Source organism: Desmodus rotundus, chromosome X (assembly GCF_022682495.2).
Source record: "Desmodus rotundus isolate HL8 chromosome X, HLdesRot8A.1, whole genome shotgun sequence".
Lineage (NCBI taxonomy): Eukaryota > Metazoa > Chordata > Mammalia > Chiroptera > Phyllostomidae > Desmodus > Desmodus rotundus.
In genome coordinates this window covers 57809728-57823407 of record NC_071400.1, presented here as the reverse complement: position 1 = coordinate 57823407, position 13680 = coordinate 57809728, and the positions used below count along the sequence as shown (strand labels likewise).

Below are 13680 nucleotides of genomic sequence, written 5' to 3'. Positions count from 1 at the left end.
TGCCACTGGTGCCATTCCAGCTGTTTCCCTGGTGCTGAAGCCCAGAGAGAGTGGGTCTGCATAAGTCCTAAGTCCGCTGGGGCCCTGTAAGAGGAGACTGGTGGGAAACCCAGTTTCTTCCACTGCCCCAACCTCCGCTGGTTTTTACCGCCAGAAATTACGGGGACTTATCTTTCTGGCACTAGAACCCTGGGCTGGGTGATCTAGTGTGGGGCTGGGATCCCTCACTCCCAAGGTATGCCTCCTGGTTTTTATCTACCACATATTGGTGTGGTGGAGGCTCATTGTGTGCCTCCGTGCCTCTCCACATGTCTCTACATCTCCACACCTCCTACCCATCTGGATGTATGTGGCTTCTTTAATTACTTGGTTGTCAAGACTTTCATGCAGCTCAATTGTCTGATGATTCTGTGTGATATTTGTTTTGTAGTCTAGTTGTAATTTTTGCCGTGGTTATGTGAGGAGGTGAGCCTTCTTTACCTATGCCTCCAACTTGACTGGAAGTCACTATCAGCACATTTTTTAATATTAATGTTTAAATGTCCCTTCCCAGCACTTCATGATTTTCAGCATTCTGGGAAATGATACAAAGTAAATATTAAATGTATTCTATAGATACACGTATACCGTGGCAGCTTTTTTTGATATTAAATATTTAGTCATTTATCTTTTTTTTAATAGTAGTAATGAAAACTTCTTTCAATGGGGCCTTAACTGAGCAACAGTAATCACAGAATCTTCTTACAATTCCAGAAAATAACCGTTATTACATTTTGGGTTTCTTATTTTACTAAGATTCTTTGCCAAGTAAGTAACTTGATAAGAGAAAGAAAGGGGTCTGTCACTGAACTTTGGAGCTGACAGGAGCCTTAGGTACCACCTACACAAATCCTTCCCATTGCTGTTCTATTTCTCTAGGCCTCCTGGCTTTAGAGGTATTCCCAGGCATGTGCTTTATTCACTGGCTACAGTGGCTCCCTCTGGCATGCAAGTATTAACCACTAAGATCCACAGGGTAGCCCTGACTGGTGTGGCTCAGTGGATTGGGTGTAGGCCTGTGAATGAAGGGATCACTGGTTCAATTCCCAGTCAGGGCACATGCCTGGGTTGCAGGCCAGGTCCTCAGTAGGGGGCATGCGGGAGGCAACCACACAATGATGTTTCTCCCTTTCTCCCTCCCTTCCCCTTTGCCTAAAAATAAATAAATAAATAAAGTCTTAAAAAAAAATCCACAGGAGTGTTCTAAGAGTCTGATTTGCTATAACTGGCAATTGTGACTTGGATGCCTGATAAGGTGTCTCAATCTCTTCAACTACCCTAATCGATTTATACCAATGATGGGCTGCGTGTGTCCAATGTAGGGTAAATGAGGCACCTCGTTAAATCTGTTTGGGCAAAAGGTTCTTTTCAGCATTACTTTTCATTCATTGTTTTTTCTAGTTGTTTTCCAAAGTTACACTACAATCATTTCATGTGTGAAACTAGTTAATACTTCCCTCAAAGGAATTTTATGACTATGTTAAGTGACTATATTATATTAAATGTACAAGCACAGTTTTGTGAATTAACAAGGGCTATACAAATGTAAAGTATTATCAAATGAGAGAAATGTGAATTGTGTATTTAGGTAAAATATAAGCTGTCAAAGAGGGGTGCTTTGCTAGATTTTTAATGGTTACCTTTTTTATTCAGAAACAAAAGGAAAATTCTTAGCTAATTTTCAGTATGTTTCAGTGCTTGCAAGCTAAGCATTTTTAACTAGGAAGACAAGAGAAATTGTCCCCAGCCAGGAATGTCTTTCTCAAAAAGCAGCAAACCCCAACACCTTATATAAGTAATAAGACTAGAAATAAATTACCATCATCCTTTAACATCACCTCTCACTAACTAAAAAGAAGTATAATAAGCAAATTTAATATTTGGTATGCCTTTCAAATACCAAAGTTCTGGGTCAGAAGAAAGCATAATTAAACTACAAAATAAGGAAAACAAATGTTTAATTAACACAGGATAACATGGGGTTAACACAGGATATATCTTACTTTAATGTTACACACGGACTTATAATTACCTTCTTGAAGTTACCCTTGTCTTTAGAACTGATTCTTGTACCATGACATTACTAAAATACAATGAAAACTTATGTGATCTTGGTGATGATACCAAAAGCAGAAAATAAAAAAGGAAAAGATTGATAGATGTGATTACATAAAAACTTTAAATCTGTGACTTTCAAAATCAAAACAAAATACTATAAATATATAATAGTTAAAAGGCTAACAATAAAGTAGGTGAAGAGAAATAAGAGGTACAAACTTCCAGTTATAAAATATGGCCCTAGCTAGTGTGGCTCAGTGGATTGAGTGCTGGCCTGCGAACCAAAGGGTTGCCAGTTCAATTCCCAGTCAGAGCACATGCCTGGGTTGCAGGCCAGGTCCCCAGTGGGAGGGGGGCATGTGAGAGGCAACCACACATTGACGTTTCTCTCCCTCTCTTTCTCTCTCCCTTTCCCTCTCTGAAAATAAGTAAATAAAGTCTTTAAAAAATAAAATATGTCACTAAACAAAATAAAATAAAATGTGCAAGCCACAGAGATATAGTGTAGAGCTCAGGGAACATAGTCAATAAAAAAAATTAGGACAAAGACTTGTACTATATAATATAAAGTGTTAATAATAGCATGTAAAGAACACTTACGAATCAATAGGAAAAAAACTCCCAAATATCCCAAAGGCAAATAGGCAAAGTACAGGAACAGCTACTTTGCCTACATCACAAAAGAAATACAAATAGACAAAACCCATGTTTTCTTCTTCTTTTTTTAAAAGGCCAACCTTGTTAGTAATCAGGGAAATACAAACTAAAAAACATAAGTTTGCTCCCTTTGACTGCATCCCCCTACACTGCCATTGGGAGTGTAAATTAACCTTTCTGGCGGATAATTGATAATATGTATCAAAAGCCATTTAGAGCCATGAATAAAGCTTATTTGAAATCCATCCCTTACTTTCAATATATATTCCACAAGCTCCCTGTAATTACACAATTTTCTCAATACTTTGAACTATTTTCTATTAATTCGTTAATAGAAATTATTTGTTTCTATTAATTTGTCAATAGAAATTATTTATTTGCTGTATTTGTTTTGGTCATACAACTATTTTATTATCATAATTAGTAAATAATACTAACACTTAGAAAGGTGTAACAAGTTTCTCAGTGAGCCATGATTTTCTAATATCTCTTTCAGAAAACTTTCAGGGGCAAGGAATGCCTAGTACCTCAAATATAATAATAGACACAACACAGAGGTACTAAAAAATGAAGTTACATGAAAAGACTTACAAACAAAACTCATGCAATACATGTAAGGTAGTCTGTCTTTTCTAGAATTCAGTAGAATAATAAATAAAACCACATGTATTAAAGTATTTACATTATGTGAATGAATAATATAATTAATAATTCAATAAACTCAAAATGACTGCCTAACATTGAAATATGAAAAGAGAAATGCAGAGAAAGACATAGGATAAATCTGAAAACACAACTTACCCTCTTAATAGACTCATTCTCCAAGGAGCGTGTATTATATTTAGAATTTGGTGCAGATGCCATACTGGAAACTCTACGAAGAAAAACAACATCAGTATCAACTGAATTGTACACAGTTTCAAACATATGCAACACCTGATATTTAAATACTGCAGTTGAGAACCAAAAGTACTACACCTTACAGGCACTATTCCCATAGTAGTTGCCAGTGACAATGACACACACAAAGGACTAAGCACAGTGCAGGGTACTATGGAAGAACAGGAAAGGGCAGCTAGCTGAGTGTGCATGGGGGGGAGCTCAGCAGAAAATAGGACACATATCCCTGGATTTTTTTACTCTTAGCATTCAAATTGTCATCTAAAAGAACTTAATGTTTAGTAATTGTGTAGAAGGCCTCAAATTTCCACACTTCTTAATTTTTTAAAGATTATTTAGAGGTAGCAGAGCAATAAAGGGTAGACAATTGGACTCACTGTATCTTCCCCTTTAAGAATTCTACTTACTCCAAATTGAGGCAATTTAAAGTGGCACGGATTTGATGGAAATCAAATCAGTAAGATTTGATTTAATCAGTATTTTCTAAGCAAAGCATATACTTCATTTAAATAATGCATATTCATCACAATTCAGACATAAATGAAAGCATCATATTCAAAACATTAACAATATCATTTTAACACAAGATTTATACTTGTGAAGATTACAGCAACAACAGAAAACTAAGCAATGCTTCAGTTATCTTATTTATCAAAGTTAATGGCAGAGAGATACATTAAGTCACAGGGAAGCACACAGCATCCGACTCAACAAGGTGATTGCCGGTATTTGTGGGATCTTTTTTCCAGGGTCATTAAATGAGTATTCACTTGTTTAAAAAGTCCAGCATGGAGAATATTAACACACACCATAGTACAAAACCTAGTGATTTGATAGCTTTGCATGTCAGTCACTGCCCTTAAGTAAGGCCCAAGACAGATGACAGGATGCAGCCAAGGGCAACCACCAGAATGAAGAAGCCAGGTGAGGACAATCTTGTAAGATTAGGATTGCCAGCCTCCCCCACTCCCACTGCCCAAATTCAGCTCTCCAAGGGCAAGGCTAGGGGTCCACCTGGGTCATGGCTTTATCCCAGCACACAGTTGTCACTTATGACTATCTGGTGAATGAATGATTATGTGCAAAATCACAGTATTTTGAAACATCATGTTGGGTTTAGATGGTATATGGGTTCACCAAATCCCAGGTTTGGTGAACTGCTGAGGTTTAAAAATTAACAATCAGGGCAAAATACAATACTTCTTTATAAAAAAGGCCACTAAACTTCAGAAACCTAAAACTACTAATACATGGCACAACCTAAAATTAAGAGATAACTTTTTAAAAAGATAAATGAATGACAACTCTAAGATGAATTACATTCAGACAAAATAGCCCTGAAAAACCTCTCTAACCTTAAGTTCAAATCCCAGCAAAATAACCCATTATTCTGAAACAGCAGATGGGGAAAGACGAGATAGAGCACGTCAGATGTTTTTGCCCTAAAATTATTCTATTAACTAAACAAGATTATATATTTGGGCAATTTTATTCAGTAATAGATATGAAATTACTTTTTAGTAATCAAATAGTATAATATTTAAAACATTTGAACAAGTAAGTGTTTTCAAACAAAAGTTAAATTATTACTGTCAACAGAAGAAATTTAAAATGTTAGGTTATGCAGTCAACTCAGTCTTCACTTTCCTGTTCCTGTTTATAAACCATAAAAGATAAATCTTCCTGTTTTCTTCAATCCTCATTTAAAATTTTCAATTTAAAATGAACTAAATATAGCAGAGGAAAGTCCTCACTTTCACCTTTTTTTTAATACATTATTGAGACATAACTCACGTATTATACAACTCACTATTTTCAAGTGTACAACTTAATTTAATGGCTTTTAGTATATCCACAGAATTGTGCCAACATAACAATAACCACTTTAAAACATTTTCATCACCCTAAAAGAGAAACCCAGTACCAGTATTAGCCACTCATCACTCCCCATTCTCCTAGGTGCTAAGCTACCACAGATTTGCTCTCTCTATAAATTTGCCCATTCTGGACACTTTATATAAATGGACCCATACAATATGCAGTCTTTATGTCTAAAGCCCTCATTTTTAGAGTTATACTGGAAACTGCTATTAAAAGTTAGATCATGTACAAATCTGAGAAATCCAAGGGCCCAGGTAACAGTCAATTTCATGATGAGATTCGCTGTAAAAGGTCATCAGGGAACCTCTTTTTGTTGAATGGTTCCAATTATTCCTGAAATGTACAGAAGCTGGAACAGCATGGTATTGGAGAGCACAGATGTTGGAGCTGACTCCAATCAAATTCCAACTCTGTGATTCACTAACTGACCTCAAGCAGGTTATTTAATTTCTCTGGCTTTCAGTTGCTATTCTGTCTATTTTACTGCAGCATGGTTGTGAACCAGATGAATGAAGTAATACACATGAAGGGCTTAGAACAGTGCCTGGTATATTTGTTAAATTATAATTTTTTCAATTATGAAAGGAAAATTATTGAATGCTGACAGAGCATAACCAATTCTACAAATTAGTCCTGACCCTATAAATACTAGGAAGAAAGTTATACTACCGGGACAGTGCATGGTTGGTGGTGACCTAGTTATAAAGCTTCTCTTAAAACATGAAAGTAATATCTCATCATGACCAGGGGAAGCAGTGCAGTTCTGTGGAAAATGTGCTAGATGGGCAAGCACAGGCCCTAATCTGCTGTGAACTTATCAAGCATTGGAAGTTCATCCATACCTTCATCTATAAAATGTCTATGCTGGTCTAAATGCAGTGCAATAGTAATTAGAAACTACAGTAAAGCTTACAGAAGTTAGCTAACATTTTGGTTACAGAGTATTTTGCCCCAAGCCTCTAAAACTCAAGTTTTAATCCTTTCTATTTAAAAGAAAACATTAAATTCGGGCTACCTTAGCTTTAAAGTGAAAATTGAAACTTAATTCCCTATATATATGCTAACTACAAGATTCTAACCAAAGGTAGACCTCTATTATTTTTGATTCTGAACAACTTTTGTGGTGATTTAAGCCTAATCCTCCCTATTACAGAGGAGATGACCAGAGGGGTGTCCAACCTGCTGCCTGCAGACCACAGGCAGCCGAGGATGGCTGTGAATGCAGCCCAACACAAAATTGTAAGTTTACTTAAAATCTTTTTTTTTTTTTTTTGCTCATCAGTTTTCGTTAGTGTTTGTGTATTTAATGTGTGGCCCAAGACAACTCTTCTTCTTCCAGTGTGGCCCAGAGACGTCAAAAGGTTGGACACCCCTGGGGTGTGTGTGACAAAGCCCAATCATGAGGTAGTGGCAGGGCCAGCTCTAGCCTAGACCTCTTGACCAACACAACAATGTCCTTTCCCCCCAGAGAAAAGTGCTTCAAGATGGTCTCTATTTGGGGGGGGGGACCAGGCTGGATGTGACTGGTCCCAAGTTCAGCAGAGAAGGAGTTTTAGAATAAGAAATATGTTAAGAAAACTCAACTCATCTAGGCAAGAAATCTTCAGGGCTCCTAATCCCCTTCAAATAAAGGTGGCATTATTTAATAAATAAAACTTTTAATTCACAATGTGGCCTAAATTGTGTCTCTTCTTAAAACTTAAGACAACTAACCTTAATGGTATCATATCCCCTTCTCTGTCCCCCACCAGTTCCCTACCCTCCTATCTCCCCCCTCCCTCCGTGTCTGTCTTCTCTCTGCCCCTCTCCATCTCCTCTTCCTGCCACTTACCACCTTTCAGATACCTGTTGTTAATGTGTACCTCCACCCACCAGAATACAAGCCCCCACCAGTTGGGGATTCTGGCATGCATTATTTCCTGTTTCATTCACAACACCTGTAACAGCGACTAGCTGGCACCCAGTAAGTACTTAATAGGTATTTGTTAAATGAATGAATGAACTGGGAAATAAAACCTGACCAAAGAATTTAACTGTTGTTTACTGAATGCTTCATTTAAGCCAGAAAATTCAAACTTAAAAAAAAATAGTAGAACAGTGGACGACAGCTGGGAAAAGTTGAGCGGTGATGGACCCTGACCCGGATAGTCTCCGGTTTGGTTGGAGAGTTGGGCTTGTGTGAGGCCAGGCGCAAGTCTGGAGCGGCAGGCTTGAACTGGAGGAATTTTTTCAAAAAGACAAAAAAGAGGCACTCGGTGGCTGTTTAGGGAGTTGTCCCGCAGCAGCCGCACCCACCTCCCCCCCGCTGTGCCCCTGCAGCCTTGCCGTGGGCCTACCTCTGAGGCCAGGACTGGCAGTGCCCCTACCCTACCCCCAGCCTCAGCGGCAGAGGGCACCCAACCGGCCAGAGACCCCAGTGGTGCGCCACCGACCCAGCCGCCCCTCTTCTCCCCCAAGCCCCGAGGGCTGCCCCAGCAGCGGAGGCCGAACACTCACATCCAAAGCCCCGGGAGTGGAGCACGCCTGACCCCAGCCCAGAGGCACCGCATACCTGACCACACCAGGCCAGCCACGCAGCAGCAGCAGCGGAAGCCTCGAGCTCACTCCCCACAGCCCCAGAGACGGTGTGCATCCGACCCCACTGCCCTGCGGCTGCAATCCCGCCACAGCAGCGGAGGCCCCACGCTCACGCCCGGAGCTCCAGCGACCACGTGCTCCTGACCCCACCACCCAGAAGAACCACCCACCCAACCCCACCAAGCAGGCTGCAGCAGCAGAGGCAGTAGCCTGCTCTGCTGCCACTTTCAAGGCAGCGCCCCCTCCCAATGTGTGGACTGGTGCTAAGAGGAAGGCAAAGACTCCCTCTGCAAAGGGGAGCAGCAGGGCTCAAGGAGTCAGCAATCCCCAGAAAGACTTAAACTACCCTGAAGAGACTGTGAGAGTCCCTAGCATCTAGGACAGCAAAGAGGGAGGAAGTGGTATGAGTTGCCCCTAATTGGTGCACCTCAAGGACAGCACAACTGGTGGACTGAAGGTGTAGGGCGGGAAAAGAAGGGCACTGGGGGCCCAGCAACGAACTAAGGAACTGGGCTGGAGGCTGGACAACTGCAAAGAGCATGGCTCAGACCTGCCCCCAATCTCCTCAAAACCACAGGAAGGGAGAAAAGAGAAAACAATCCCCTCTCAGCCTGCTGCAGCCCAGAAGACCAGCACAACTGGCTTGGCTGGTTTAAAGCCAGCAGGAGGCTACTTTTTTTCTTTTTTTTCTTCTTCCCTTCTTTCCTTTTTTTTTTTTTTTTTAAATTCCCACAAGTGAGACAATAAAACCTGGAGCTATGAAAGGACCAAAGTTAGACCCAAAGAGGGGTCATCCCAACAACTGAGACAGCGAGACACATTTCACTTTGCTATTCCAGAGAACTTACAAGTTATTGCATATTTGTATTATAATTTTTTCATTATTTTTAAATCTTTCATTTTCTTAGTATTTACTTCTCTTCTTTTTGTTAAGTCTTCTTCACTTTGTTAAATTGCACTGTTTGGATTTCCTTGTTCTCTCTTTCATAGTGTATTTTTAATTTTCCTTCTTTCACTTCACTTGTGTTCCAATAGCACACTATTCTAGGTCGTGTACTTCCTATTCTTGTTATTCAGATCACACAGATTCTGTCATATGATTGTTGCTCCATTACTATTGTAAATAATAGCTGTTCCATACATTTGTAAATACTACACAGCACCCCTCCCAGATCTTAGCTCACTTCACTGTTTCCTGAACTTTATTACTGTTATGGTTAACTCTAATTCTCTTGCACACTACACCTATTTTCCATCCTTTACTCTCACTTTACCTCATAATCTGACCTCCTACAAGCTCACTGCTTTCTAGACCCAACTCACAATCCTTCCCCCCCTAACTAGAGTCTTCTCTTTTATCCACCCTTTCTAAAAAGTGGCTACTTGGATAAAATAACATGGTTAACACTGTACTTACCCAAAGAATCTCCTATCTCTTCTATACAGGTTGGTACTTTAAATCCCAAAGAATTCACTCCCGCTGCCTTAATCCATTTTGCCTTCCCCCTCCAACTGATCATAAAAAAGAGTAGCTGGAAGTCGTAAACAACACTACACCTGCTGGAAGAGGAAACCCACCAACAAAGGAACCACTAACAGATAACAACGGAAAAAGGTGAAGGAGAGAATGGAAGCCACACTAACCTCCAGCCAGAACCAATGTGGAAATCCAACTAACTGGTGGAAAAATTACCCAGAACAAACAACTGAACAATAGAGAGAGAGAAGCCTCAAAACCTCGTACAGATAGAAGAACCAGCATCAACACAACCTGTGCACACCTGCACAACACAATACAAGATGTGGTGGATGAAGTGACCCTCAGTTAACCAGCTGGAGGGAAGGACCCACCAAAGAAATATGTAACAACAGTTAAAACCCAAAGACATCCAGAAAGCCAACATAAACGACAGCTCAAGACCAGCAAGCTCAGGAGATCAAGGAGACTACACCACTGAATCCCACTGGCATTCTACCATAGAAGTTCACACCACAAACCCAGGGAGTGAGAACAGATCAATTTAAGAAGCAGAGGCTGACAGGAAGAGTCTCACAAACAATGGGAAGACAGAGAAGCAATCACCAAATGAAAGCAAAGGAGGAAGCCTCAGAAAGAATTCTAAATGTAATAGAGGCAAGTCAACTTTGAGTTCATTGAGTTCAAAGCAATGGTTATCAGGAAGCTCACTGAGCTCACAGAGAATTACCAAAAACTACAGGGAAACTACAATGAACTCACTGCAAACTGTATCAAAAAGAAAAAGGAAACAGAAACTATCAACAAGGACCAAGAGGAAATGAAGAATACAATTTCTGAGTAGAAGAACACAGAAGAAGGAATCAAAAGCAGACTTGATGAAGCACAGGATCAGATCAGCAAGCTGGAGGACAAGGTAGACAAAACACCAAGAAAAAGTAAGAAAAGGAAAAGAGACTCAGAAAGAACGAAGAGGGGTTAAGGGAAATGCAGGACAACATGAAACGTAATAATATCTGTATAATAGGGATACCAGAAGGAAAAGAAGAAGAGCAAGGGATAGAAAACCTGTTTGAAAAGTAATGATGGAAAATTTCCCTAATTTGATGAGAGAAAAAGTAACAGAAATCCAGGAAACACAGATTCCCAATCAAGAGGAAACCAAGGAGGCCCACTTCAAAACACATTCTACTTAAAATGGCAAAATTCCAAGAGAAAGAGAGAATCTTGAAGGCAGCAAAGGAGAAACAGGAAGTAACATACAAGGGAGCCCCAATAAGGATAGCAACTGACTTTTCAAAAGCTCGAAGGCAGAAGGGAATGGCAAGGAATATTCGAAGTAATGAAAACCAAAGGCCTGCAACTGAAACTACTCTATCCAGCAAGACTCTCTTAAAATGGAAGGCCATATAAGGAGTTTCCCACACAAAAGAAGCCTCAAAGAATACACCTCCCCCAAACCAGCTCTGCAAGAGATGCTAAATGGTCTGCTTTAAGAACAGGAAGAAAAAAAATGAAACAAGAACACAGGTATGAAAAAATGGCAATGAATAAGGACCTATCAATAATAACCTTAAATGTAAATGGATTAAATGCTCCAATCAAAAGACACAGATTGGCTGAATGAGTAAGAAATCCTGACCCACACATACAGCCTATAAGAGACCCAACTCAGAGCAAAAGACCTACACAGACTGAAAGTGAAGGGATGGAAACAAATATTCCAAGCAAATGGAAAGGAAAAAAAAGCCAGGATAGCAATACTCATATCAGACAAAATAGACCTCAAAAAAAGAGCCATAAAAAGAGAGCCAGATGGTCACTTCATAATACTCAAGGAAGTATCCATCAAGAAGACATAAACATTGTAAATATATATGTAGCCAACATAGCTGCACCCAAATACATAAATCTTGGAGGCCTTCAAGAAAGATTGACAGCAACACAATTATAGTAGGGGATTTCAACTCCCACTGTCAAAAATGGACACATCTTCCAAATAAAACATCAACAAAGATATTGTGGCGAACCTTTCATGCCAAAGAAGCTAAATACACATTCTTTTCAAATGCACATGGAATATTTTCAACGATAGACCACATGATAGGACACGAAACAAGCCTCAACAAATTCAAGAAAATTGAAATCATATCCAGCATTTTCTCTGACCACAAGGGCATGAAACTAGAAACCAACCTCTAGGAAAAAACTCAAAAACACTCAAACTCATGGAGACCGAACAGCATGCTATTAAACAATGAATGGGTCAAGAATGATATCAAGGAAGAAATCACAAAGTTTCTGGAAACAAATGAAAATGAACTCACAACAACCCAAAACTTATGTGACACAGTGAAGGCAGTCCTGAGAGGTAAGTTCATAGTGATGCAGGTCTACCTAAGAAAGATAGACACATTTCAAATAAACAACCTAACCCTACATCGACAAGAACTGGAACATCGACAGGAACAACAAACAAAGCCCAGAGGAAGTAGATGGAAGGAAATAACCAAGAGCAGAGCAGAATTAAATGACAGAGACTAAAAGCACAATTCTAGGGGTCAATAAGTCCAGTAGCTGGTTCTTTGAAAAGATAAAGAAAATTGGCAAGCCTTTAAGCAGACTCACCAAGAAAAAAAGACAGAGTACCCAAATAAACACAATCAGAAATGAAAGAGGAGAAACTACAACTGATACCACAGAAATACAAAGGACTGTAAGAAAATACTACGAAGAACTGTATGACAAGAAATTTGAAAACCTAGGTGAAATGGACAAATTTATAGAAAAATATTATCTTCCAAAACTGAATGAAGAAGGAGCAGAACGCCTGAACAGACCAGTAACAGCTGATGGAATTGAAGCAGTAATCAAAAAGTTCCCTACACACAAAAGCCCTGGACCAGATGGTTTCACAGGAGAATTCTACAAAGCATTTAAGGAAGAGCTAACCCATATCATTCACAGATTATTCAAAAAATCCCCAGAAGACGGAAGACTCCCAAACTCTTTTTATGAAGCCAGCCTGATCCTAATCCCCCAAACAGATAAAGACATAACAAAGAAAGAACACTTCAGGCCAATATCGCTGATGAACATAGACATTAAAATCCTCAACAAAATGTTGGCAAACCACATCCAGCAATACATTAAAAATATAATACACCATGGCCAAGTGGGATTCAACCCAGGGATGCAAGGATGGTAAAATAATCACAAATCAATAAACGTAATACATCACATAAACAAAGCAAAAGACAAAAATCACATGATCATAGCAATAAATGTGGAAAAAGCATTTGATAAGGTACAACACCCATTTAAGATAGAAACACTTAGGAAAGTGGGAATAGAGGGAGCATTCCTTCATCTAATAAAGGCTATGTATGAGAGACATACAGCCAACATCATATTCAATTGGAAAAATTAGAGCTTTCCCACTAAGATCAGGAACGAGAGAAGGTTGTCCACTTTCACCACTCGTATTCAGCATAGTATTGGAAGTCCTAGCCACAGCAATCAGACAAGTAAAAGAAATAAAAGGCATCTAAATTGGAAAGGAGGAAGCAAAATTGTTTGCAGTGTACATAGAAAATTCTATAGAATACCCAAAAAACTGCTCGACTTAATAAATGAATTTGTCAAAAGACCAGGATACAAAGTCAATATTCAGAAATCACAGGCATTTTTATACACCAACAATGAAATATCAGAAACAGAAATCAGGAAAAAACATCCCATTTGATAGAGCAACAAGAAAAATAATGTAGCTAGAAATGAACCTAACCAAGGAGGTAAAAGACCTGTCCTCAGAAAATTACACAACACTGGAGAAAGAAATTAAGCCCAAGTCTCTATGGTTAATTAATATTTGACAAAGGAGAAAGCAGCATAAAATGGAGCAGAAAGAGCTTCTTCAACAAATGGTGTTGGGAGATCTGGACAGCTACATGCAAAAAAATGAAACTGAATCACTAACTTATACCATAAACAAAAATAAATTCAAGGTGGATAAAAGACTTAAATATGTCATAGCACCATAAAAGTCCTAGAGGAGAACATAGGCAGGAAAATCTCACACATTCCACACA

The 13680-nt window shown here is 39.2% G+C and overlaps 1 protein-coding gene across 8 annotated transcripts in view; it reads right to left on the bottom strand.

The window, feature by feature from the left end:
* The window catches only part of MTM1 (myotubularin 1), a 145857-nt gene that overhangs the window by 112517 nt on the left and 19660 nt on the right, over positions 1 to 13680 (bottom strand). For all 8 annotated transcript variants that reach the window (XM_045188181.3, XM_024551090.4, XM_024551092.4 and 5 more), the window contains exon 2: positions 3556 to 3628. In XM_045188181.3, coding sequence (XP_045044116.1) covers positions 3556 to 3572 — 17 coding nt within the window. In that variant the 5' untranslated portion in view covers positions 3573 to 3628. The remainder of the gene's footprint in view (positions 1 to 3555; positions 3629 to 13680) is intronic.